The sequence below is a fragment of the Nothobranchius furzeri genome, chromosome 17, assembly GCF_043380555.1.
Source record: "Nothobranchius furzeri strain GRZ-AD chromosome 17, NfurGRZ-RIMD1, whole genome shotgun sequence".
NCBI classification, from domain to species: domain Eukaryota; kingdom Metazoa; phylum Chordata; class Actinopteri; order Cyprinodontiformes; family Nothobranchiidae; genus Nothobranchius; species Nothobranchius furzeri.
The window spans coordinates 55004054-55031332 of NC_091757.1; the positions used below are offsets into that span (position 1 = coordinate 55004054).

General features: G+C 42.5%; 1 protein-coding gene across 8 annotated transcripts in view; it reads left to right on the plus strand.

The window, feature by feature from the left end:
- gpat2 (glycerol-3-phosphate acyltransferase 2, mitochondrial) overlaps positions 1–27279 on the plus strand; it is a 210676-nt gene that overhangs the window by 144947 nt on the left and 38450 nt on the right. For all 8 annotated transcript variants that reach the window (XM_054731616.2, XM_015972978.3, XM_070546181.1 and 5 more), the window contains 11 exons: positions 496–603; positions 1165–1235; positions 1334–1444; positions 1877–1999; positions 3859–3958; positions 9381–9514; positions 13046–13145; positions 18957–19136; positions 21532–21630; positions 23809–23891; positions 26054–26169. In XM_054731616.2, the coding sequence (XP_054587591.2) occupies positions 496–603; positions 1165–1235; positions 1334–1444; positions 1877–1999; positions 3859–3958; positions 9381–9514; positions 13046–13145; positions 18957–19136; positions 21532–21630; positions 23809–23891; positions 26054–26169 (1225 nt within the window). The remainder of the gene's footprint in view (positions 1–495; positions 604–1164; positions 1236–1333; positions 1445–1876; positions 2000–3858; positions 3959–9380; positions 9515–13045; positions 13146–18956; positions 19137–21531; positions 21631–23808; positions 23892–26053; positions 26170–27279) is intronic.

Genomic DNA, 27279 nt, shown 5'->3' on the forward strand with positions numbered 1-27279 from the left:
AGAGAGGACAAAGCAGATATAGGTATTGGAAATTAAGAGTCAGACAATATCGGTATATTGGTAAAAACAAAAAAGAAGCCAATATCAAGCTTCTTCTTTTTAATAAGAGAATGCTTTGTTCTTGTTTCATAAGGAGTCTAAAGAGGCATGAAAAAGCGCTCTACTTAGACCATTCCTGTTTTGTGCTGCATTGTGGGAAACGTATCTATCCCCGTCTATCTTTTTACTTGAGCTAATACTCATAATGTTCCCCAAGAATGAACCAGATCATCCACCCATCATTTTAGGTATGCTTTGTTAAAGTTGACTGATGAGGGTGATGCACACCAGAAATGGCAGATAACATCCACCTAACCTTTCTGGTGCAATAAAATGTGTTTTCTTTTTTGCTGTTTTACGAGATGGGTTATGGGCACTGGAGAGTCACTCTAAATATCAAGTGGTTGCTGTTAAAGTCTGCTGAATGTGACAGAATTGTGTTTTTATACCTCTCAGCTATCGTGGGAATCAAAGATCCTGAAAACTGTGCCTTTGCCTTCCTTCCTGGGAAATTTGAGACCAGTTATGGGCCATTGCTGCAACCAGTGCACCCCAGACTGTTTGGTAAGTGAGCAGCGCAGAGGTAGATTAAAATTAGAGAAAGCAGTAGGAAGGGAAAACAGGGCTGAATGTACATAATACAAAATGCAAACACCTTTAATACTTTTTATTGTAAAACACTTTGAATTTGAAGGAAGTTGTGTAGAAGAGAATCAAAGGAAATGAAAAGGAAGTTAAATGTTTTTGTTGCATTATAATCCATACATTAATTGTCCTGCTTGTATATTTATAAAATAAGTCTTCAGAAGTTATGATTTCTTCTGTTTAAGTAGGCTGATAAAGCCTCAACTTCTAACAATAAAAACATTTTCATTTGAGCCACACCTTCTTCAGTATAATAGAAAAATTACATTTGTTAGTGGTTTTCCCAATTCATCAAGACAATTTGACTCAACTGCTTGGTAACAAGTGGTGGTTTTAGACCTAAATGACTGAGTTAATATAACACAAAGTCCTAATTAAAAACAAACAAAAAATACGTGTTTCATTGCTATTCAAATTTCTTTTGACATTTAGATGTTTTAAGACAATTTGATGTTTGTTTGTTTTTTTGTCTCTGATTAGAGCAAGAAGGTTGGACCAAACTTCTTTAGTGGCTATCGCAACCTGCTGAATATCAATGAAACCCAAACCAAGTAGGAACGGCACTCAGGCAAACACTTACTAGTCATTTTTGTCTGACCTGATTCACCAAAGCAAGATTCTTTAAACTGTGTGGGTTTTTCTGTTGCAGATGCAGAGGCTGGCTGGTGCGAAGGGTGTGCTGTGTCTTGTTTGTGAGTGGGTGCAAGGTTTATGGGAGTCCTGTTAGCGACAGGTTGGAGAGAGTCTGTCAAAGCAACAGGTACCCTTGGGGAAGGAGTGGGAGGGGGACAGGCATAGAGATGCCAAAGGAGTGTGAATAAATGATAGGCAAAGATACAGAAAATGAAACTGGCTGCCACCGCTCTAAGGTGAGTCAAAGGAAAGAGAAAACCAGTAGCAAGATAAGAGAAATGAAGAAACTGAAAATGGAGCCCATCAACAGCTCTGTGCAGAACGAAAGAAAATGGATGACTTTGTTCGTTGTTCACGCTTTCTTTATCTCTGTCACGGAGTCCTTTCTATCCGAGTGTTTCTCACGTGTAATTGATTTCAAGCTTTATGTAACCACTTCACTCAGGGACGCTGCTGTTGTGGCTGTCGTCGTTTTACTGGAAGGTGGATGTTTGTGTAAGTGCTGTACAAATAAGGCTTTGTGTCATCCCTACGCTGCTGTCCTGTGACTGTGTTTCAGGGTGAAGGAGGCGCTGGCAGCAGACCAGAAAGCACTGGAAGGGAAAGATGGCCAAGGGCAGCTCAGTCTCCTCTCACCCTTCCAACCCCTCATCAATACCTGCATCTCCACTGGGCTATTAAGGTGTGTGGGGGGGTGGGGTGGGGGTGGGGGGCATTTCTGCAATGGATGGGGGTCAAATATTTCCTTAATTCCCAATACGTCTAATGGTTGTTCTCTTTTCTCATCATTATCATAAAACAGTAGAAATGATCAAATGTTTTGTTTGCCTTTTTAACAAATGCAGCTTGTAACCACAGCCTTGTGTAAATGATTACTCTTTAAGCTCTGCTGCTGTCCACTACTGTCAGAAACACAATCATGAGCTTTTGGCGGATGTGTTTTTATGTAATGAACAAGGACTGCCGTGAATAAAACAAAATTTACACCACCCTTGTACCTAAAACACTTGAGTTGAAAATGTTCTCCAACAAATACCGCTAATGTTGAACCTATTAGTCAGAACAGAGGAAAAAAAGCACACCGTTGACTATTGTTGTGTTTCGTAGTATTCATTGAGGATGACCATAAGCTGCAGATGTAGTTGCTATGGAGAAGAGGGGGGGGGGGGGGGGTATAAATGGAAGCAGAGCTGTCCATTATACAAGTAGAACACGTGCAAAACCTCAATAAATACAGATACAACCCACACAACATGTTTTCTGCATCTGCACAGAAGAGATTAGAACTACGGCCGAGTGATCAGGTTTCCATTTTATATCTCAGAAATTTTTAGACCGGTTCATTCATGAAAGGTCCGCGCTCTGCCTAGACCTGCCACAGTTACCGGTTAATTGTGTAGGAACAATTATTTTCACTTAGCTTTGATCTTATTTGAATAATGCTCCATCTACTCTGGTTCACCCAACTATTGTGAAATGACTGTTGTTGACATGGCAGATCTCTGTAAATGGCACAGAATTTAATATTTTCCTGCTTTTATTTTCTAGAAAACTGGTATTCTGTGTGAGGGCCGTATGGTATATTTTTAAATGAGTATTTCTCTGTTGCTGACAAAATTGAGACAGTTAAGTCGTTAATTCTTCAAATTGCAAATGATGGAAAGCTAACATTTCCTGATCGAACCCAGATCTACTGAGATACTCTGAGTCGTCCAACCTTTTCCTGCTGGAAATCAGTGTTCAGAAATGTAACATTCAGATCTGAAAACCTGAATGCATAAAACATCCCTGTCATTTTTGGTTGCTTTATGGTGAAACAGAAAGGAACAACAAAGAGAAAGAAGCGGCACAGGCTGATGCTTTTTAAAATCTCCTCCTGCCTAAAAGAGACTTAACAGAGATGTTTTTTACTCTCCAAGACTTGGGTGATGTTGGTGAGATTGCTACGCTTCAAATGCACGACTATCCCTCAGTCACTCATCACACATCTGAAGATGACAGTTGTTGAGGCTCTAACTTGTCCATGAGCATTTCAAAGTGAAATTGGGTACCATGAGTCTTTCAGCTCTTAAAATCCTGCTTCAACATCCAGACAGTTCTCGAAATTCAGCAAATGTCTGATGAAATGGAGCTGAGACTTCTTGCTGTTTCTTCCTTCAAAGAAGCTCCTCAGGATTTCTCGTGGCCTAACGAGTCTCATTTAAAAATCTCCTTTTTCACCCTCATTTCTTCTCCTTTTTACCCCATTTAGAGCTACGACCTTTGTTTCTCTGCAGCTGTCACCTGCACCCCCCTTCCTCTTTATCGCTTTCCGCTCATCCCTTTTCTCCCTACTTTGTCTCTCTCCTATCTAATTTACATGTGGTCTAACTGAACTCTATTCTCACCCTTTTTTATATCAAAGCTACATTTTACTCACATCATTGACAGCTTCTTCTCCTAGCTCCGTTTCAGTTTGTCAATTACTTTATCCAGTCTCTACTCGTCTTCTTGTCCTTATCGTGCGTCTCTTTTTATCTCTACAAACTCCCTTTTGTCTAGATTCACAAGCTGGGTGATGCTGAAGATATGGGCATCTGTGTTTGGAATTGTCCAGGTTAACCTCAATCATCTGCCAGCTATAAGCAAAGCATCACAAGAGGTATGAAGTAGAACTGCGTGTTATTACTGTATGTGTGTGATAGTCACACCGCAGGTCCCGCTGCGATGTGCGACTCATCTTATGTTAAGGGTACCTGACAGGAAGCGATCCACCAATCACAATGGCTCGAAATCACTTTGCTGAAGCAGACCTCAAGGGAGATTGGTTATGTGCAAGATGGTTGTTTTCAAATTCCCATTTGTCATTATAAAACTGCACCACAGCTGGTTTGAGCTATACATCTGAGAATAGGGGGCTGCACTTGTGACCCATCTGCCAATAGATTTTGCCTCAGCAGAGAGGTTAAAACGTCACCTATTGGATCGGGTAAGATGTCCAATAGAAGGTGGAAGGTGCTAACAGAGGCTATGATGGAAACTTTTTAAGAAAGAGACAAATTTGAAGAATGTTTTTAAGTATTTAGCTTTATATTTTGTTAGATTGTTGAAGTAAGACGTGTTGTGGACATACTATTTTGTTGGAAGACATTAATTGGACCCTTGAGGATATAAAGACTAACATGATGAGGCTTCAAATGGTGAGATGGACATGGATTTGCATTTCTGAGTGGTTTGACAAAGGTGTGTACTGTGTTTAGTTACAATTTTTAACAAAAATGCAGATTTTGACCCTTAAGAATGGAATTTATCTCCCATGATTCATCAAAGGCCCGTTTTAGTTTTTTTTTTTACTCTTATTTTTTTGTCGACCAGCTGGCAGAAGTTAGCTTAAAGATCCATTCAAGTCATTTGTTGATAGTACCTTTAGTTTTTTAACATCACTATATATACCGCAGGGTTAGAAAAAATTGCAATGTAAAGGTTTTGTCCTTTGAAGGTTTTAACACACACACACACACACACACACACACACACACACACACGCTCATTCTGGCTGATTTCTGCCTAAAATGTAATTTAAAAAACAAATACACAAACGAAAAATGTCTATAAAAAGAACCACTTTAAGCTTTTTAGTTTTCTACCGCTAGTTTAAAAAAAAACTTAAATTTAAAACGTTGTTGCTCTCCCCATTTTCTCTTCCTGTTGAAAGTCCACAGCTGGCGCACAAAGCATGCTGGGATGCCTTTTCTATTACTTAGAAATCCAGGAAAACCAAACGATGTTGAAGGATTAACCAATGGTGTTGCAGGTCACACCCACTGGCTTGACTGATGGACTGAGATATTATCTTTATGTTTATGTTTATGTATTTAGCAGACGCTTTTGTCCAAAGCGACTTACAAGTGATAATCGGCATGTTGCCCTTGAGGCTAACAACAACAACAACAACAACAACTTGACATCAGTCATGGAGAGTAGGGAGCAAGGAGTGGACAGTAGCGAGGGGGGACGGGTGCAGGGAGGGTGCTAGTTTAGAAGATGCTCTCTGAAGAGCAGGGTCTTCAGGAGTTTCTTGAAAATAGAAAAGGAAGCCGCTGTTCTGGTAGTGCTTGGAAGGTCATTCCACATTTGTGGAACGATGCATGAGAAGAGTCTGGATTGTCCTGAGCGTGGTGTAGGCACTGCTAGCCGACGATCCTGTGATGACCGGCGCGGCCGGGCCGAGACGTAAGCCTTTGCAAGAGTATTCAGTTAGATGGGAGCCGTACCATCTCGGACTTTGTATGCTAGTGTTAGCAATTTGAATGTGATGCGTGCTGCTAGGGTTAGGGTTAGGGTTAGCCAGTGGAGCTCAATGAACAGAGGGGTGACGTGTGCTCTTTTTGGCTGATTGAAGACCAGACGCGCCGCTGCGTTCTGGACCATTTGAAGAGGTCTCACAGTACAGGCTGGAAGACCAGTTAGAAGGGCATTGCAGTAATCGAGGCGGGAGATGACAGTAGATTGCACCAGGAGCTGGGTGGCATGTTGTGTTAGGTATGGTCTGATCTTTCGTATGTTATACAGCGCAAAGCAGCATGAACGGGCAACAGAGGTAACATGATCTTTAAAGGTCAGGTGTTCATCAATCACGACACCCAGATTTCGAACTGCCTTTGAAGGAGCCAGAGATAGGAAGTCATTTCGGATTGAGATATTGTGCTGTATGGATGGTTTTGCTGGGATGACAAGTAGTTCAGTTTTAGAGAGGTTGAGTTGGAGATGGTGGGATTTCATCCATTTTGATACGTCAGAGAGACAGTTTGATATTCGTGCAGACAGTGGGGTCGTCCGGTGCAAATGACAGAGCTGGGTGTCGTCTGCATAGCAGTGGTAGGAGAAGCCATGTGATTGAATGATCTCACCCAGTGAGGTGGTGTATATGGCAAAGAGAAGAAGTCCTAGTACTGAGCCCTGGGGGACTCCTGTGGCAAGATGGTGCACGGTAGAGGATTGTCCAAGCCAAGATACACTGAATGATCGTCCTGTGAGTACGATTCAAACCAGGCGTGTTCTTTCTCTGTGATGCCCATGCTAGAGAGTGTGGACAAAAGGAAGCCATGGTTGACGGTGTCAAATGCTGCCGATAAGTCGAGCAGGATAAGCACTGAGGATTTGCCTGTCGCTCTAGCTTCTTCTAAGCATTCAGTCACTGCTAACAGAGCAGTTTCAGTGGAGTGGCCCTTTTTGAACCCAGATTGGTAAGGGTCAAGCAGACAATTTTGTGAGAGGTATTCTGTGATCTGCTTGAAAGCCACCCTTTCAATGATTTTGGACAGAAAAGGGAGGAGAGAGATAGGTCGGTAGTTCTCCACATGATTTGCAGGAAGAGATGGTTTTTTTTAGCAGTGGTTTAACCTGAGCATGCTTGAGAGAGGTGGGAAATGTACCAGATGTCAGTGATGCGTTGATCACATGTGTGACTTCTGCGGCTACTGTAGGAGCAATAGCTTGGAGCAGCTTAGTTGGAATGGGGTCAATTGGGCATGTAGTAGAGCGGCTGCACGTGAGAAGCTTGGACACTCAGTTCTCAGTGAGAGGGGAAAAAGAGGAAAATGAAACAGTAGGGCCTGAGATGGTTGGGCTTGAAGGAGTTTGTGGTAGCGAATGTTCAGGAGTGGCCAGTTGAGTAAACTGTTTGCTTATAGCTGCCACTTTGTCAGTGAAGAATGAGGCAAAGGTGTCAGCTAATAGATTGTTGGTAGGAGGTGGAGATGGAGGGGTGAGCAGAGTTTTGAATGTTGAAAATAGTTTCTGAGAGTCAGTAGAGCTGAGAATTTTGTCAGTGTAGAAAGCTTTATTTGCATCAGTTATGCTGGCAGAGAATGAGGACAGTAAATCATGAAATTTCAATTGATCACCAGGATCTTTTGTTTTGTGCCATTTCCGTTCCGCAGCTCTAAGATTGGTGCGTAGAGACCAGAGGGTATCATTTAGCCAAGGGTACGACTGAGAGGATCTAGCAGGTCTAGTGGCTAAAGGGCACAAGTTGTTGAGACAAGAGCAGAGTGTGGAGCAGAGTGACTCGGTGGCATCATTCACTTCATAAGCAGAGGATGTGCTGGGAGATGGAAGAGTGGAGGCAACAAGAGAGAGGTAGTTGGGTGCCAGATTGCGGAGGCTGCGGTGGAATGAGACCATTGGGGAGGAAGCAGTGGACCTCCCTTGTAGAGTCGTGCTGAAACGGATGAAGTAATGATCAGAAAGATGCAGCGGTGTGACAGAGATTGTGTCTATGCCACAGTTTCTGGTGAAAATGAGGTCAAGTGCTTTTCCAGCTTTGTGAGTTGGAGGACTTTGTACTAGTTTTAAATCAAATGATGACATTAGTGATAGGAAGCCTGATGAGCTGGGATTGTCCAGGTGAATATTCATGTCTCCAAGGACCATTGTGGGACAGTCGTGCTCAGGAATGGAGGAGAGCAGGGTGTCGAGTTCATCAAGAAAGTCTCCGAGTTGACCTGGTTGTCGATATATGACAACCCAAAAGAATTGTTTCGGTACAGTCACCTGGATGGCATGGCTTTCAAAGGAGTTGTATTTAGTGATGGGTAGCAACTGACTGTACATCCATTTATTGGAAATTAACATGCCCGTTCCACCACCTCGGCCAGATGCACGATAAGTGTGGTTAACTGAGAGAGCAGATGGGGTGGCATTGTCACATGGTTTGATCCAGGTCTCAGTGAGAGCCAGTGCATCAAGTGACGGGTGGTTTGCATATGCGGTAATGAAGTCAGCTTTGTTTACAGCTGATTAGCAGTTCCAAAGTCCCATAGACAGGTGGATCTCTTCGGGGGTAGTTGGTTTTAGCGAGCGGAGGTTTTGAAGGTTGCGAAAGCGGTTTGCTGTGTGTGACCTTCCTCTGAAGCCAGTGACCACAGGTATAGGATAATGGCACATTTTGCTAGGTGTCGATGAAGCAGCGTCTGGGCCGAGTTTGTTTGCTCTGTGGACACGCGCAGATAGACGCGTATGTCTTTACCCCGGAGGGGCTGAGACACAAGGGCTGCCGCTGGCGCTTCAGTTATGCCACCAAACTTATGCTGTGCTACTAGTTGGGAACAGGTGTTAGTGCAGCAGCTGATTGCAATGATTGAGACCTAGATCACCTGATGAGTGCTTTCAGGGAGGGGAGAAACAGCTCGTTTACAGCCCCTGATTGCACTTATTGTTTTCACTTGGCCTGAACCGGAGCTAGTAGACAACAGGATAACCCACAGATGAGTTTCCTTCTCTTTTCCCAAAGGAAGAGGGTGCAAAGCAAAAGTTTTAAGAAGACAAAAACAGGCACTATCAGACACTCAAGGCCCTTTTAAAAGAAGAATGAAAAATATTTCATAATATTGAGCTCACATTTCACAAAACATTCTGTTATTTCATCATTTCATTGTCAGATTACATGATTGTCTAGTATTTCTTCATGTAGATGTTTATTTCATAATGTCTTATTTATTGAATTTTGAATACTTTTGAGTTCCGTAGTTCAGACGCCCACACAGTGGAACACTGTAAATAGTGAATGGTTGGATTTAAATTGACGACTTTTGTCGTCAGTGACAGTTATTGAGGTAATTTATAACATCCTTTTATTTTTTCAGATAGCTCAAATGTTTGCTTTTAGTTTTAATTTTCTCAGATAAATTAAGAACTCGGGTGTTAGAAATGATTATCTGAATGCTAATATATATAATAAAACTTGCATATCAATAAACAAAAACCTGACAGGTAAGTGTGTATCTTTTGTTCGTTAGAGATTAAAGAAAAAGATTTTGCTGCACTTTTCATCTGAAAACCATATTTTTTCTCGGTTCATCAAGCTCTCTGACCCCGCTCACATCTCATTTAGAGAGTTCGTCTCTTGATTTTAAATACATGTTCCTGACATTCCTTTTACTTGAAGCTCGCAGTGTTTGATCGCCATACAGATTCATCATGAGCTCACACACAGTCACCTGTTCACAGCCAGTCTTTGTTTGCTGTGATGAATAATGTGAAGAATTTTATTTTTCTGAAGCTGCTTGTGTTCTCTGATTCAGGGAGCTCCAGTAGTTTATGTGTATGTGCGTCAGAGAGCCGTGGACTGTGCCCTCCTCCCTCTCGTGCTCTTCTGTCACAACCTGAGAGTACCATTCACCATTTGTCCTGTCCAGATTAAAAGCTACTTCCTAAGGTACATTTGTTCTTGCAGTAACCCTAAGAACCTAAAAAGAAGGTTGATCTTCAGGAACAAGTAACTACAGGTCCTTCTTAAAAAAATTAGCATATTGTGATAAAGTTCATTATTGTCTGTAATGTATAAACATTAGACTTTCATATGCATTAGATTCATTACACACAACTGAAGTAGTTCAAGCCTTTTATTGTTTCTAATATTGATGATTTTGGCGTACAGCTCATGAAAACCCTAAATTCCTATCTCAACAAATTAGCATATCATGAAAAAGTTCTCTAAACGAGCTATTAACCTAATCACCTGAATCAACTAATTAACTCTAAACACCTGCAAAAGATTCCTGAGGCTTTTAAAAACTCCCAGCCTGGTTCATTACTCAAAACCGCAATCATGGGTAAGACTGCCGACCTGACTGCTGTCCAGAAGGCCATCATTGACACCCTCAAGCAAGAGGGTAAGACACAGAAAGAAATTTCTGAACGAATAGGCTGTTCCCAGAGTGCTGTATCAAGGCACCTCAGTGGGAGGTCTGTGGGAAGGAATTAGTGTGGCAGAAAACGCTGCACAACGAGAAGATGTAACCGGACCCTGAGGAAGATTGTGGAGAAGGACCGATTCCAGACCTTGGGGGACCTGTGGAAGCAGTGGACTGAGTCTGGAGTAGAAACATCCAGAGCCACCGTGTACAGGCGTGTGCAGGAAATGGGCTACAGGTGCCGTATTTCCCAGGTCAAGCCACTTTTGAACCAGAAACAGCGGCAGAAGCGCCTGACCTGGGCTACAGAGAAGCAGCACTGGGCTGTTGCTCAGTGGTCCAAAGTACTTTTTCAGATGAAAGCAAATTTTGCATGTCATTCGGAAATCAAGGGGCCAGAGTCTGGAGGAAGACTGGGCAGAGGGAAATGCCAAAATGCCTGAAGTCCAGTGTCAAGTACCCACAGTCAGTGATGGTCTGGGATAGAGCCCTGCAGGGGTCTAAAATCTGAGCCCGTGTCTGGCCCGGCCTGAGGGGGTGGAGCCCTAGCCCGTCCCGGCCCGAAAAGGTTTTCAGGATTCTCTAGCCTGACCCGAGCCCAACTTTTTTTTTAACCAACTAAATGAAAACAAAGTGCGTCAATCCTGACCAATGTGTTAAAAGACGTGCAGGTTCCGATCAATTTGTTTTTCCCTCGTTTACCGTCACGTAGATGACGGCGCACAGGCTCTGGTGGTAATCAAGTTAAATTTTATCTCTTTCCAACAATTTTCTTAGAAGAAAACAGAACAGTTAAAGCAGGGCCTGTGTTGTGTTGACCGGACAGTTCCCGTATTTGACTGTTTATTTTGACGGAGAAAGAATTACCCCGACGCATGCAGACGAACTGACATTTTATTCGTTACGCACATCGCAGATGCAGCTAAATCACCCAAGAAAAGATTCCCATCTGAACATCTGAACTGGACACTGCTCAGCGCAGCTCGCTGTCAACGCATATGTGCACAGCGAGCTGAAGTTGTGGAGATTGGCTTGGAGCGCGTTGCAGAACCAGAGCGCATGCAGGAAGGTTCCTCCCACTGAAGCGAGTGTTTTCCAAACCCTGTCTCTCAGTGAGACTTGTCACTAAGAAAATGTTCCCTGATTATGAAACTTTGGCTGAATAGCGCTTGTTCCTGTCTCCAATGTGGCGACACATCCAGGAGCCGCCTGAGGAGAAGCCCAGAATCTCACATCCTCTTCAGCTCAGGAAGCGCCAATGATTATGCACAAGCGTGACCCGTCTACCCGGTCTCACAGTAAGACCGGGTTGGGCCTGTTCAGGTTTACAGACAATCTTTACATAGAATTGACTTAGATATAAAATTAATTCAGTAAAATATAAAGCATTTTATTTAAATATCCATTCATTATTTTACAAGCACAGAGAGCCGCATCAGATTCAGATCAGCGGGAAGATTCCTCCGACTGAATTCAGTCGGAGGAATCTTCCTGCATGCCCTCTGGTTCTGCGACTGTCCGGTCAACACAAGCCCTGCTTTTAACTGTTTTGTTTTCTTGTGAAAATAGATCAAATTAAACTTGATTAACACCAGAGCCAGGCGCACTGTGCCGTTATCTCCGTCGCTGTAAATGAGGGAAAAACAAAATGATCGGATCCTTTTCTGACCTTCCCCACCTACAAAGTTTAATTACAACAATCAAACGTGACAGAGCCTGGATTTGTATTCTGAACAGTCTAAACATGTTTTAAAAGAAACGTATGACAAAAGTGGCACCTGCTCAGTAAAACCACCAACAGGGTGAAAATATCTAAATATTGTAGCAGAGACGGGCTACAACTTCTGGATCCACTTTATATAAATCGTTTTATTGATTATCTTCTTATGAAAGATAACTTTGACATACACGAGCGACCGGTACTGGCTGCTGTCACCTGTTGTGAGCAGCTCTCTGCTGTCTGAGGGTAGGCCCCGCCCACAACGCCGCGGCTGCTGTGGCTCCCAGTGTTTTCTTAACTCTGGGAAACGGGTAATAATGGCTCTTTGATAGGAACAGGTTGCCAACCCCTGGTTTAAGTGTTTCAATTTTTTTTTCATGAATTTGATGAAAAATAAAGGCGCCCGGCCCTTGTCCGAGGTAATTACACAGTTGTTGGCCTGAAGCCCGGCCCGAGGGCCGTCGGACGGCCCGAGGGCTTCAGTGCAGGGCTCTAGTCTGGGATGCCATGTCAGCTGCTGGTGTTGGTCCACTGTGTTTTATCAAGGGCAGGGTCAATGCAGCTAGCTAGGAGATTTTGGAGCACTTCATGCTTCCATCTGCTGAAAAGCTTTATGGAGATGAAGATTTCATTTTTCAGCACGACCTGGCACCTGCTCGCAGTGCCAACACCACTGGTAAATGGTTTACTGACCATGGTATTACTGTGCTCAACTGGCCTGCCAACTGTCCTGACCTGAACCCCATAGAGAATCTGTGGGATATTGTGAAGAGAAAGTTGAGACGCCAGACCCAACACTCTGGATGAGCTTAAGGCCGCTATCGAAGCATCCTGGGCCTCCATAGCACCTCAGCAGTGCCACAGGCTGATTGCCTCCATGCCACGCCGCATTGAAGCAGTCATTTCTGCAAAAGGATTCCCGACCAAGTATTGAGTGCATAACTGAACATAATTATTTGAAGGTTGACTCTTTTTGTTTTAAAAACACTTTTCTTTTATTGGTCGGATGAAATATGCAAATTTTTTTAGATAGGAATTTTGGGTTTTCATGAGCTGTACGCCAAAATCATCAATATTAGAAATAATAAAAGGCTTGAACTGCTTCAGTTGTGTGTAATGAATCTCATATATATGAAAGTCTAATGTTTATCAGTACATTACAGAAAATAATGAACTTTATCACAATATGCTTATTTTTTGAGGAGGACCTATAGTTTTTCTCTGTTCACTGTCAGGCTTGCTGCAGTTTCTTTTTTTAGCTCTAGACAAAAGATGCTGAATCATAAAATTACTCCAAGCTTCATAAACTGTACACTTGTCATTTCTCCAACAGATCAGTCCTGCAGAAACTCGGTGTGGTCCTTCTACCACCTTCTGCGCTGACTGAAGTGGAAGCTGAAAGGGACCCTCTGTATTCTGTAGTCATGACCTCTGTAAGTCCAACATGTTTTTTAAGGGGATATATTATGTAAAACTCACCTTTTGCATCCTTTTGTGCTGCTATGTGGGTCTCAACTACCTCAGAATATCCACCCATTTTTGTCACTGTTTGGTTTAGGAATCATATGCCCAAAACAAGCCATTTCAAAAAGTTCTCTTGTGTGACATCACAAAATTTGCCTAGAACCACCGCTCACCTGTCAACACTTGAGGAGCAGCAAATCCACTCTAAACCCCTCTTAGTTATCTGAGTTTCTCAGCTAGTAGCAGCCTGAGTGGGGTATGGGTGGGTGCATTCAGCTCCAGCTTGTTTTCTGAGAGTGACAATGTGAAGTTTTTACCATTAGTCTCTGCAAATATCCATCAAAATGTTGCTGAAAGTTAATTAAATGATTTCCAGTCATTGAAAAATATTGGCATATAACCATAAAAATTGAGTTAAAAGTACATAGAACATGGTTGGGGGACGCCATATTAGACACCATGTTTCCTGTTTGCTGACTCGGGGTCTTGCGCCTGTTGATGACATCACACTAGATAAGGTTTATTCAATTCCAGGCCTGGAGGGCCGTTAAACAGCATGTTTTAGTCTTAACTGTGCTTCAGCACACCTGATTTCAATCAGCAGTTTATTGACAGACTTCTGCAGAGCCTGATGAGCTGCTGCACACCACTGAATCAAGTGTGTTGGAGCAAAGAAACCACTAAAACCTGCTGGATACTGGCCCTCCAGTCCCGGAATTGAAAAACCCCTGCACTAGATGGTGGCTGAATTTACGACCGGTGGAAGTCTCGTTACCACATTCGAAAACATTTAGGCAGCAAGAAACATGAATTTAATAACAAAACTGCTAAACTCGTTCAAAAACCTATGTGAAAGAACAGAATCGAAAAAGAGATGGGATGTATTTTGGCCAAGTGGTGTTGCCATAGTAAAGGAATAAATTATAAGCTTAAAGAGTCCTGTTTATGCTTCTGAGATGTTAGAAAAGAACTATTTTGTTCGATTGATGGATATTTCAAAGATTAGCTTTAGATGTTATTAACAAATAAAGTTTTCATAAATACAGTGTGAAAGACGGGACAACAAAATATGTTCACAGAAGAACTGTGTAGCGTAGGTAAATTGAAGATTTTTATTTGTTATGACCAGGAAGATGTAATATTCTATATAAATATACAATATCAACCTGCTAGGTCTTTATTTTATATTATCAGAAGATTCTAGGATTTAATTCAGAAGATCTACGTTCTTTGCTTTTTCAGTGATCAACCACACTTGGTGTTATTTCAAGAAAGAGTCGGGTTTATAAAAGTAAGAATTTGTTTAGCAAACAATTAAAACATGACTAATTAACTAAGCATTTACTGAGTGGATGTAACTAAACGTGATGAAGGAACCTATGTGTGAATGTGATGTCAGTCAGAGCTTCCTTATCAAAGTAAGCTGAGTTCTGTTGAAAAGAATTTGGTTTGCTCTAAGCTATAAAGTTCTTGTCATCAGAAGAACATCAGACGCAATCTGTCATGTCTACTTCACCCGTTTTGGTGAGACCCTCTTGGTGGATCCGAAAGTCGCAGGGATCGGCTGACCTCTGGCACCAGAGGGCTGTAGAATACCGTGGTACCAACTCTTCAGTCCAGACATGTCTCGGGTCACAACAGCTGGATGGAACCGTGCGTCTGGCCAACTCTTACGGAGTCTAACAAAATCAGGAACTGTTTGCTCCTCAGCTTTGCAGGTGCAAAAAGGTTTTGACGACGTGTCAAAATCTTTGATGGTTAAAGACGTTTACTACAGATGGCCGGCCTGAAGTGATTCTCTAGAACTCTAATCACTCAGGATGATCCAGTTTTAAGGTTTTGATGTTATGACTTGCACAGCCAATCAGAAGCTGACAAGTTTGAAAGATGTTACCAAGACAACTCAGAAACACGCCTTCTTGATACAGGATGTTCTGACTGGTTTAAAAGTCTCTGTTTTGGAGTTTAAAGAGCAAGTCACCCCCAAATCACTTCTTTTTTTTTGCTGATAAACTGTATAAAGGAGTGTCTAATCATGCTTCAGACACGTGTCGTCAATAATTTGGCACTTCAGTGCATCTTGGTTAAAATTCAAATATTCTGCCTAAAACTGTCAGTGTTGCGCCGTCGTCAGGGAAAAATTCTGCACTGTATTTGAATTTAAATCTGCCACCTCTATTGGCTAAGAGGTATGCTATGATGTCATCTGGTACATTATGATGTCATAATGCCATTGTGAGCCTGTGTGTGTATTTGTTAGCAGCTCCGCCCTCTCGGTCTGCCAAGCAACAGCATTTGTTGCATTTTTCAAAAAGGAAGTGGGAGTGAAGAAAGTTTCTTGTAGGGGGTGACTTGCTCTTTAACTTAACCTTACTTACTGTGTGAGTGCAGGTGTGAGGACCTCGTCGTTGAATCAAGTTGAACACATGGCAGTTTCCAGTAGACATAAACATAACATCTATTCAGTGAGCACCGATTAATGAAGCATTTCATTATACTATAAGTATTATAAGTAGTAATAAACAAATGTTTATTTAATGATTATCCAAATTATAAGTCATGGAAGAAGTTCATATTGATTTGGGAAATCATTCTTGAATTAAGCAATTGAGCTGGAGTTCTTCCTTCTGTGGAGGACGCCAGATGGGACCTTGGGAAAGAAAGTTATTGTTTATCTTTGAGACTTGCAGAGTCTGTGAGTCCCAGCTGGTATGAAGGCAGGCTCATTTAAGGGGAACACGAGCAGTGTTGTCTCCTTTCTGACCAGATGTTGAAAGGTCAGACTGTACCTAAACTGACCATTGCTGGACGTTACAACTGCTACATTCAGAAACGGATAAAATATTTTAGTTCAAGCCCAAAGTTTTGGGACAACTGACAAAGCAACATTAATACTTAATAAATAAAAAACCATCATGCTTTGAAGATGTTTTGTCTCATCTGTCTCACGTCCACATCGGAGGACAGAGTTCCGACGTAGCAATGGGAGCAGAAATCCAGTAGCATTGCTCGGACTCAGGAGAACAGCCTAACAACTGAAAGGTTGATGGTTGAATTTCTGCTTCCCTACTCTGAAAGTGTCCGTGACTGTGAGTATAGCCCCTGTGTTGCCCATGAGCCGTGACTAGTCATGACTATGGTAAGCAAAGCATTAAAAGCCAAATAAAACACACTTTTTCCACTTTGCTATGATTTGACAGCCGCATTCAGTTGTTTGATTGTAGGTTTTGCAAAGCCTTTATCTTTTTGCTCGGCGAGTATGATAGCACTCGGAACCAGAAAGGTTCTGTTCTGTACACTGAAAACCCTATGTGTGGATGATTATCTACCTGCTGTTAAAATTTAAACAGATGAGCTGCTTCTGGCTGAATCTGATCAGAGGATTTGTTTGTGAAATCAGAATTCTCCCTCTTTTTTTTTTTTTTGTTTTCGGTCTCATCAATAATAAACCATACGGGTTCATGCCATCTCACTGCCTCCACCTGGTTAACAGTTAATGATATATGATTATGGTCATGGAGCTTCTGCTCCTAATACACCAGAAAAGTGATGCGTTTACCTCCTGGAGAGAGTTTTTCACATGGCTGAATTTTACTGGAGATATTTTCTTTACTCTGAAATAGAGGCTGATATCATCCACCGCTGTTATCTTCCATAGACATCAGTGCGTTTTTCCTCCACTCTCATCTTCTTTATCTTTCAGAATAGATTAAACTGTTGACTTGGTCTCTCCTAATAATGACTGTTATTGTGTTTGTTTTAAAGGATGGCCTATTGTAGGTTCCCAGACAACATTTTACATGAACAGCCAAAAAAAAATTACAAACTATTTGTCACTTGTGTTTATAAAACCCAAACCTGGGCAGATGGCTCTAATGGGCTCGGCACACGGGAGGCCACATCGCCTCTCCTCCATTCATCTTCAATGAGACATGAGCGACAAAGCGATAATCGCGGCTCTCCATCCTAGTAAGCGAAAAATGTGCGTGTGAAATGTTGCGCTCGTGCACGTTTCGTGCACAGGCGACTCAGCGACGCGATCCCAGAAAGTTGAAATATTTTCTACTTTTCATCGCTGTCGCTCGGACGAGGACCAACCGACGGAGGTTTCATTCACTGACCAATGAGCGGACAGGATGCTCCGTACACCTCCGAGCAAACATGGAGGAGAAGTTGATTATTATTATGTTTTATAGTAAAATCACAAGTAAGAGTTCACATAACTCTAGCAGCACCTTGTGAAACATCATATCTACCGCTTTATTCACTCTGAACCGCTTAAATAACCTTAATTCCCTCCAACCTGACACAGCCAATCAAAACAACGGAAGTTTCAATTTCTCCATGGAACAGAACGCGTAGACGGCTTTGCCGCTGCCGCTGGTCGCCTCCCGTGTGTCAGGTAATAAAAGCGACAGCGACGAATTTCGCTGATCGCGGTCGTTTGTCGCCTCCCGTGTGTCGAGCCCCTGAGTAGGGAGAGAAAATAATTTGTCAGATTTGCTCAAAAATTAGGAAGTGAGAGCAGGTAATTGTATGAAATTGCAGGATAAGCATTGCCGCCAAGACGTGTCATTATTATTTGGCTGTTGCGTTTGTGTGTATTCAGCTCAGCTCACGCTCAGACGCTTTGCATTGCACTCCGTGTTGGAGTGTTATCACAGCCAACTTCTCAATCACAATGCAGCCTGTCTTTCCCTGTTGCCCCCATTCTCCAGCCTCATCCCACTTCCCATTCATTCTCAACATTATACCAGGCGGCTTGTGTTTTCATACAGAGATCTCGCCTTTGGAGTTGGCTTGGCAAAGTGATGAGAGCAGGGAGGAGAAATGAGAAGAATGGTGGTTAGTGTGATTGTGTTGACTTGGCACGTCTGCACGGGCTGTTTTCCCTTATTCGAATATATTTTCTCTCTATTTTGAACATTTTTTTTAGACTCCATTATTTATTCTATTATCCTGAAGTTTTATTGATATCTCCAAGTACCTTCTTAGTTCTCTTTTTAAAACTGCCTCTATATTAAATAATGAATAACTCCTCATTATTATCTCGTCTAGTTTGTTTCTGGGAAAGAAGCTGGTTGTGGTTTTTGATTTGTTTTCCTAGAGACACATTTCATTTGGAGGGGTTGCCAGCTTTTTTTTTCCCAGATCAATATCGTGCTATACAGCTCAATAAAACCGTCCCGGCCGACGTTAATACACAAGAACACAGACACAGTGGTTCATAAAAGGGTCATGTATTACTAATACAGCTTTGACTCATTTATGCAAATATATATTTATATATATTTGTATATCTATTTAAATCGTCCATTACCTTTTCATTCCTTGATCATTTAGGTAAGTCAGCATATTGGCTTGCGTGAGAAAGCGACCTTGTTTGTTGGTTGTATTTCAATGTTAATAGACCTTTATTGTTTATTGAGTGTGGGCCTGCTTAGCTGCTGTTCAATGGTAATTGAATTTTCCCCGTCTGTAAGAGGAAAACAGTACTCGAGGCAAGGGAAGTATCTCTGAATGTCATAACGTGCCCCACCACACACACACACACTCACACACACACACCCCTACCCATCCTTCTATTTTTTAGCTCTTCAGCTTTCTCCACACACTGGCTTGTCATCCATCTGTGACTCTTCACATCCGTACCCCCGTCTCTTTATATTTTCTTCCCAAAGCTAAAGTCTTGCTAAATTATTAAATGGATGGCATGCATTGTGTTTTAATTGGTCTACTTCTGCCCGGGCTTTTCACTGCCATTTTTCTCTCCTCCTCAGCTGCTACGGGAGCTGCTCCATGAGGGTCAGGCGTTAAGTGTCGGTGTGTCAGCAGAGTCTGGCTTAGGTGGCCAGTGGCTGGCTCGCATCAGGCAGCTCATCAAAGAGGGATCTGTTGCTGATGTCACTCTGGTCCCTGTGGGCATCTCGTATGACCGTGTGACCAACGCCAACGTACAGGTGCCTGCGTGTAAACACACACTTAATAGAAACCATCTGTAACTGTTTTGCCCTCAAGTGCAATGTAGCAGATTTGGGTTTGCACGCTGTGAGCAAAGGAAATGTGAGGCAGAGATACTCTGAGGCAACAAAAAAAAAACCGGCATGTTGTTGTTCAGTTACAGTAGACTGGTTAGCTAATTTTGCTTCCTTATCAGGGTTAGAAACGGCTGCAGCACAAATATTCGGTGTGACGTACAGCTCACGGAGTCAGTTCAAGTTTTTAAACACTCAGTCTGGCAAATTGCATCAAAAATAGCAAAGTCATTACTGATCGAGTTACGTCTGAGCTCAGAGGCATTGTTTATGTTTATTTATTTTGCAAACGCATTATTTTAAATTTAGTGTGACTTGCCTTTCCTGTGTATTTCTCTGTTCTCAATAAATATTTATAAATCGTCGTCGTCGTCTTCCTCCGCTTATCCGGGTCGCGGGGGCAGCATCCCAACTAGGGAGCTCCAGACCGTCCTCTCCCCGGCCACCTCCGCCAGCTCTTCCGGCAGGACCCCAAGGCGTTCCCGGACCAGATTGGAGATGTAACCTCTCCAACGTGTCCTGGGTCGACCCGGGGGCCTCCTGCCGGCAGGACGTGCCCGAAACACCTCCCCAGGGAGGCGTCCAAGAGACATCCTGACCAGATGCCCAAACCACCTCAACTGACTCCTTTCGATCCAGAGGAGCAGCGGTTCTACTCCGAGTCCCTCCCGAATGTCCGAGCTCCTCACCCTATCTCTAAGGCTGAGCCCGGCCACCCTACGGAGGAAACTCATTTCGGCCGCTTGTATCCGCGATCTCGTTCTTTCGGTCATTACCCAAAGCTCATGACCATAGGTGAGGATTGGGACGTAGATCGACCGGTAAATCGAGAGCCTGGCTTTCTGGCTCAGCTCCCTCTTCACCACGACAGATCGGCTCAGCGTCCGCATCACTGCAGACGCCGAACCAATCCACCTGTCGATCTCCCGATCCCTCCTACCCTCACTCGTGAACAAGACCCCGAGATACTTAAACTCCTCCACTTGAGGTAGGACCTCTCCCCCGACCCGGAGTTGGCAAGCCACCCTTTTCCGGTCGATATTATATTTATAAATCTTCCCAGATATCCTTAAAAGAAGACGTCACATGATTTGAACAGAAACTATGATCTCTTCAAGCTGCTTGTCTAACTAAATAATTATTGTGTTGTGGGACAAATGCCCAGCTTCTTCATAAACAAAAGATGTCTACCGGTGCCAGTTTGCCTGAATGATACCAAGTGTAGATTGAAAGAGTTGCAGCACAATTCACTTTTTCTTCACTAGAATTCACACAAGTAATGAGAACCAGTGAGGAAACAGTTTGTTTCTTGAGGTCCAGATCCAACATTTGTGTTTGAAAGCAAGGACCATTTTAACAGAATATATTCTGGGCTTACCTTTCATTTTCTGAAGACAGTTTAGCATTTAGTATCCATTTTTTATTTTTTAAATTTCATTAAATTGACACAAAAGGAGGGAAAGCACTGGAACAAGTGCCTCGACGTATAAATGTGCTGAAGTGATCATTTTAGAATTGCATAGCTGTTTGTGTCAGCCATATGTTGGAGGTGGGCGTTGACAACCGCTTCAGCGACGGGTGAGCAGGTTGTACTTAGTGTATTCACAACAGGGTGGTGAAGGTGCACAACTTCTGAATCTATAACACCATTATGCTTGCCGTCCACATACTGCAAAACATTAGCTGAATGGATAATGGTTCTCTAAAAAGTACTAAAGCAGATGGTTCAGCTAAGTGCCACCAACCTATTTTACACTAGACTACAAATAGTTCCCACCTAGCTAAAGCTCTAAATATTTGTGAGGATTCAGTTCTCTCAGGTTTGTCCAAGTGGGGTTCATAGTATCGCATTATGGTTTAGAGGAAGCACAATTCCAGCGATATTCCAGCTTTTAGTGCCTCTCTGAGCTTTGCTCTCTAATTTCTGGCCAGCACTGACTGATTAGCTACGTGTTACACATCTTTTTTTTCAAGGCTTCATTGGTGGTTATTAGTCATTATTAGCCACCATAAAAGCTGCCCTCTGATATTTGCACTTGGAGACTTTACTATAGAGTGGGTGTTGCTCTCTGTTAATTGCTATAATAAGGTCGTCTCCCCATCATTTTGTTCTGTCATTCAGACACGGCTCACATAAAACACTGAACACATAGTTCTTGTATTCATCCGTGCACTCAGACTAGCTGTTTATCTTCTCGTACATCATACTCATTAGAGTTATTTGTGTAGAAATGTCCCTCCTCAGGGCAGAGACATATAAATCATGACTAAATGATCAAATGGGAAAATGTGTTGTATTTTTTCTTCTATATCTGCATAGGTTGGCTCGAGATCTGCGTTGAAGTGGCTGCTGTCTCTTCTCTGGAAGGAACCAGAAGGGAGTGTGGTGATCCATTTTGCCCATCCCTTTTCTCTTAAGGTGACAGACTAAAAGATACCATCCATAAAGATTCAAAGAGATTTTTTTCCTCTTAAGATACTAAAAATAAACAGTCTCTACTTATGAAACTTCATTAAAATAGCTCAGTGGCCTAGTGGTAGAGTGTCCGCCCTGAGACTGGGAGATCAGGGTTCGATTCCCGGTCGGGTCATACCAAAGACTTAGAAAAAAATGGGACCCAACTTCTCCCTGCTTGACACTCAGCATTACGGGGTTGGATTGGGGGGTTAAACCACCAAATGTTTCCAGAGCGTGGCTGTGTCTGCAGCTCACCGCTCCCCCAGGGGATGGGTCAAATGCGGAGAACAAATTTCGCACACACATCAGTGTGTGACAACTAATGGGACTTTAACATTAAAGGGGCATTATGGAAGTGTGACAGCCAAAACATGTATAGAAATAATAAATGTCTTCTTCATACATTCTCCTGCAATGCCCTGGTCCTGTAGAATGAGCCCTGGCATTTTTACTGTGATTGCCTGTTTTTCTGTAAAATCACAGAAAAAGAGAGATGCTCGGGTCGAGCAGGCTGCTTCATGCGCGTTCACGCTCAGGCATCGCCCGTAGCATTTGCTATCCGTAGCTTTAGCAGCAGAGAGAGAGGCAGTGCCACTTTGTTGCTGTTCCTGACGCCTAGTGACAAAGCTAGCTACATTTCTGAGGACCCTTAGCTACTTTCTGTAGAACTTTCTTCTAGATGTTTCCTGCAAATTAGCAACAAAATAGCCATTTTCACTCCGAACCGTTCTTTGGTTTGACGTTGTTTCAGCTGTCATCAAGGATATAAATGTTACAGATACCGTAAATGTTACTAGAGTGTAGCTCACCTTGTAAGATGTTGGACTCTCGTGCAGAAGACCTGGGTTTGATTCTGGATGTGAACATAGTTTATTTAGAGTTTCTTTTTTACATTAATGGTATATTTTTTTACAGTAAGATGCCCAAATTTTTATTTGAGACTCGCCGAACGGCATTGAATTCACAGATAAAAAAGATGTGGGTTCAACTTTCATTTTGGAACAATTTTTCAAGCAAGGGAAGGGAATGATCCGAGCATGCAGGAGGACTGACCCATCATAAACCTTTGTCGGCTGTGCTGAAGAGAAAGCTACAGAACCACATTATTTAATTAATTAGCTGCGCGTTCTCCTGTCCTCTGTCCTCCGGGCCACACACACACACACACGCACGGGACTGTCTCAGCTGTTATTTTCGTTAAGGAGTGTGCACGTACAGCATGCGCGCCTCGTGCACGAGCCTACTATTGAAGCTGCCGTTACTCTTTTGGCCTGAGGGGGCAATCGCGAGCATAAAAATTCAAAAGTCCGTAAAGTCCCTTTAACTTTAATATGAAAATGTGAGAAGGGTGAGAGGTCCAGCAGAGCAAGGAGTTTCTTTTTTTTACTCTGATTAAAAAAAAACATTTTAAATGCTGTTAGAGGTGTAGAGGCACCAGAGTCTTATTCATGCCTAGATATTTCTATATTGTCTTGGCTCTAGAACAGGGTGCCATTGATTTACATGCTCTTGGATGACAAACAATAAAGCCCTGTCATAAATCACACTGACCTTTAGAAGTGGTCCAAGTAAATTTGCTTTTGCAAATGAGTGTTGAAAATGGAAGTTTGCTTAAACTTTCCCCTTAATCAAATCCTCTTTTGACCCTTAAAAATATGTTTATGTTCACTCGAGTGGAGGTGCATTTGAAGCGTATAAGAAGGGTTTTCAATATAAATCACTGCAAACGTCTCCCACCAAAGTGATTTTAATTTAAATCGACGTCTTTCCAGCAGCTGAGAGTTTCTAACCTTCCAGAAAGTAGAATTCATTACAGGACAGCTTTAAGTTTCAGAGAGCTGTATTATTTTCTGATTGTTGAGTCGAATAAACTTGAAATCATTTATATCAGCATTAAGGGCAGAATAAAAAATAATCAGATAACAACTTTCACCACTTTTTTAAACCCGGCCAAATTAAACAAACAAATGATTCAGATCTGTTGCTTTTCAGCTTGTTGAGAATGCATGTGTGCACATAATCCTGGTGTGTGTGTGTGTGTGTGTGTGTGTGTGTGTGTGTGTGTGTGTGTGTGTGTGTGTGTGTGTGTGTGTGTGTGTGTGTGTGTGTGTGTGTGTGTGTGTGTGTGTGTGTGTGTAGGAGATGTGTGAGTCAGAGAGGTGCAAAGTAGAAGAATGGCTCCCTCTACAGGACTTGTTGCTGCCTGTTATCTTCAACAACAGGTAATCAAACAGCCTGCGTGCTTCCCCCCTCGCCCCAGCGCGTGTGGAAACTGGATGTTAACGAACCACAATAGCATTCATGTTTGGGTTTAGTTCTTATCTAACATCTGTGAAATTGAAAAGTTCCTTTCTCTTAAACTTTGCAGAACTTTCCTCTAAACCTTAAATCTGGCACAGATGTGATGCAAGCCCTGATGAGATTTTCATCCTCTTAGACTCGGTCCAATTACCATCAACGTTACAGTCTGCCAGTGGAAAAAAAGATAACGGAAAGTAAAGAACACCCCTGTTAAATCTCTGCTTGGTGCCTCACGAGCAAAGTGGCTTCTCCCATCGTATGCTAATTCTTCTCAGATAGGGGCTTGCCCAAAAGTGTTTTCAGTTAAAATTTGGCGAGTAATAGAGGAAAAGAGGAAAATAATAATGATGAGATTGGATCGTTACCAGCATGTGAGCACTTCTGGCTGCCTGGCCACTTTTGAAATAATAGGCATGCTGTGTTTTTTTTTTATTTCTGACAGAGGATTTTTTTGCTATGTATAAACTGCACAGAGTGCGAGTTATCCAACATTTAAATTCTTCAGCAATAAAATGTGTTTACAAAGGCCCACTAGAGATCACCAGTGTCTCCATAAAGTGTTTTTATTGTTTTATTATGACCCCCAAGGTTTCCACACACAAGTTAAAAATTTATTATCTTAAGGCCCAGTTCACAGAGCCGGACAATCGTGCCGATATTTGACCCGATCCTCCCCTTCTGACAGCCTTAGGGATGCGGAAGATAATCTTGTCAGATAATCCTACCGTGTGTGGTGTGTCATGATTACTCTGGTTGGGACCGCTCTGACCGTAGGTCGGGCTATCGAACATGTTGAATTGTCTTGGTCTGATGTTGCCTGTTAATTGTGATGTTTAGCCAGTCAGAAAGCAAGGAACTGGAACCACACTGGACGCTCCTCCTCCGCCATGTTTTTTTTACTCACATTGGATCTCGGGAGATTTCTCATCTGCTTTTGAAATGTCTGTGAAATCGGTTTGTGTGTAGTTTTTGCCGCACTGCAGCACACCGCTTACTTTTTACTGCTGCATGTGGGGTGTCATGTTTTTAAAATCTTCCAATAATTCAAACATCTAAAGCACAAGGTTAAGTCTTCCATTAAACAGTTTTCTTGTTCACCAGGAATATTTGATTTTCAGCATGTTTCGTTATTTTTTATTGCGATTCACATTTGCGTGTTCTGAAGGCGGAAGGTGTACAGCGGTTCACAGGCTGTTAAAAGCCTTCAAATTTCTATTCTGGTTGAGGAAATCTGTGGTTACCGTAGTAACCGCATGTGCAGCCCACTTCAGCAGCTGCTTTTGGGATAAATAGAATCACATAGTTCCAGGTGTAACATAAAAAATCTGAGATGAAAAGCCTGTCTTCTGTACCAGAGAACAATATAGTTTGGTCCATGAATTTACTACCGGCTCAAAAACCTGGCTGGAAACAACCTGATTCAGAGAGCTGGTGTGACGCGTACGGGATTACGGTCTTGGTTTCTACTCAGAGAGGAGTTATCCACCATTCCCTCATCTTCATCTCCACCCTCTTTTAAGTCACGCTGCCTTCATTTCACCTCAAAACTGAAAGTCCCCTTTATTCAAATTTGAAGCAATTTCTCATCATTTTTTTAGCTTGATGTAAAATATGGTGGTAAGTGGAAAAAACTGGCTACTTGTGATTTATCAAAAGCAGATTTTTGTTTTACAACACCATTCAGGTCTTGAAACTGATGCAATGATTATCTTGTTTTGCATCTTTAATAGATCAGCTCATCTAACCTGTAGTGATGTTTCCTCACGCTATCACTTTAAAAACTGTTTCATTTTCTGAACATTGTCAAAGTGAAACGGCTCTGATAGGGTGGATAATAATGGGATGCAATTGCCGCAGGTTGAATAATTTTTAACTGGAGTTTGAAGGGAACTTCAGTAAAGCCTAAAATTGGCTGACTCCACCACAAATAATGAAACTGTATGGAAGCACTTCAACACTGCAAACATCCCTGAGGGGCAGGAATCGTTTGCTATAATCATTTAAAGTTTTTCTTAAGTCAGAAGTTGGTTGAACCTTTAATACTATTAAATAGTTGAAAGATGTTTTGCCTTTTTCCTGTGAGAGCTCACTGTGTGTTTGGGAAGAGAGAGATGTTGTGGCTCCTGACTTCATCTGGACATGAGAAGAATCCTGCCGAGAGAGACCTCAGCATCGCCATCATCCTCCATCTAATCTTCTGTAAGCCCAGGCCCACCTGCCGCATTCTCCATACATCTTAACCCTTTAAGCGCCAAAGTTGCAGAATTGCGACAAGCAGCAGTGTTGAATTTAATAAGCCACAGCAGCAGAAATGAGCCCTCATGCAGTTAATATGTTACACAGCGGGCTGGCAGACACCTGTAACTTGAATCCAAGCAGCATTTGTGGGTGTGTTACTATTCAGACTTTTCGAGTATTTAGAACTTGATCCCCGCCCACCAGTCGGAGTCGCGGCGGTTGTCAGAGCAGTCAGATCAGTGAGAGCGAACGAGTGGTAAAGGAAAACAACACAATGCCGAGAGGAATGTTCAGTGCTGACGATGCTCTTCATCTAGTACTGGCAGATTCTGATTCGGAGGAAGAATATTTCCTGTCCGAGGATGATCTGCCGTCTTCTAGCGAGATGGAAAGCGTGGCTTCAGCACGCAGCAACAGAGAGTCCGTCAGGCTGGCGAACTCTGTTGCTGCGCGCTGACGGCGTCAGGGACGACACGGTTACACAAGCAGCCCATCCAGCTCTTATCTTGTCCGATGTTCCGCGTCGGGCAACGAGACGTGGCGGGAGGCTCGTACCGGGTCTGATCCTTTGAACCACCATGCCAGGGGAGAGGGGGGAGGGGGATGTGGTGGCGGTGATCGGGCCGGTGGAAACTCCGCTGGTGATCAATTCAGCCCCTGTCTGTCTCTATCATCTATCTACAGTATCTATCTATCTGTCTGTCTGTCTGTCTGTCTGTCTCTGTCTGTCTGTCTCTGTCTGTCTGTCTGTCATCACATTTATAAACAAAATAAACCAAAGAAGGGATGAGTGAAATGTGTTCATGACACTGAAGCACCAAAAACAGTGTTCTTGATTGATACGCATTAAACATAACAAAATACCAATAAAGTAATAAATATTATATATATATACATACATAGTTATATATGTCTACATAGGAATATGTATATATGTATCATAAACAATAACACTAAGAAAATAAGACAAAAACGTAAAAAAAAACTACAAAAATCTGCAAATGTGATGTAATCCAATATGGCTGCTACCTGATGACGTCATACTATGCAAATTATGTGAGTGAATTTGTT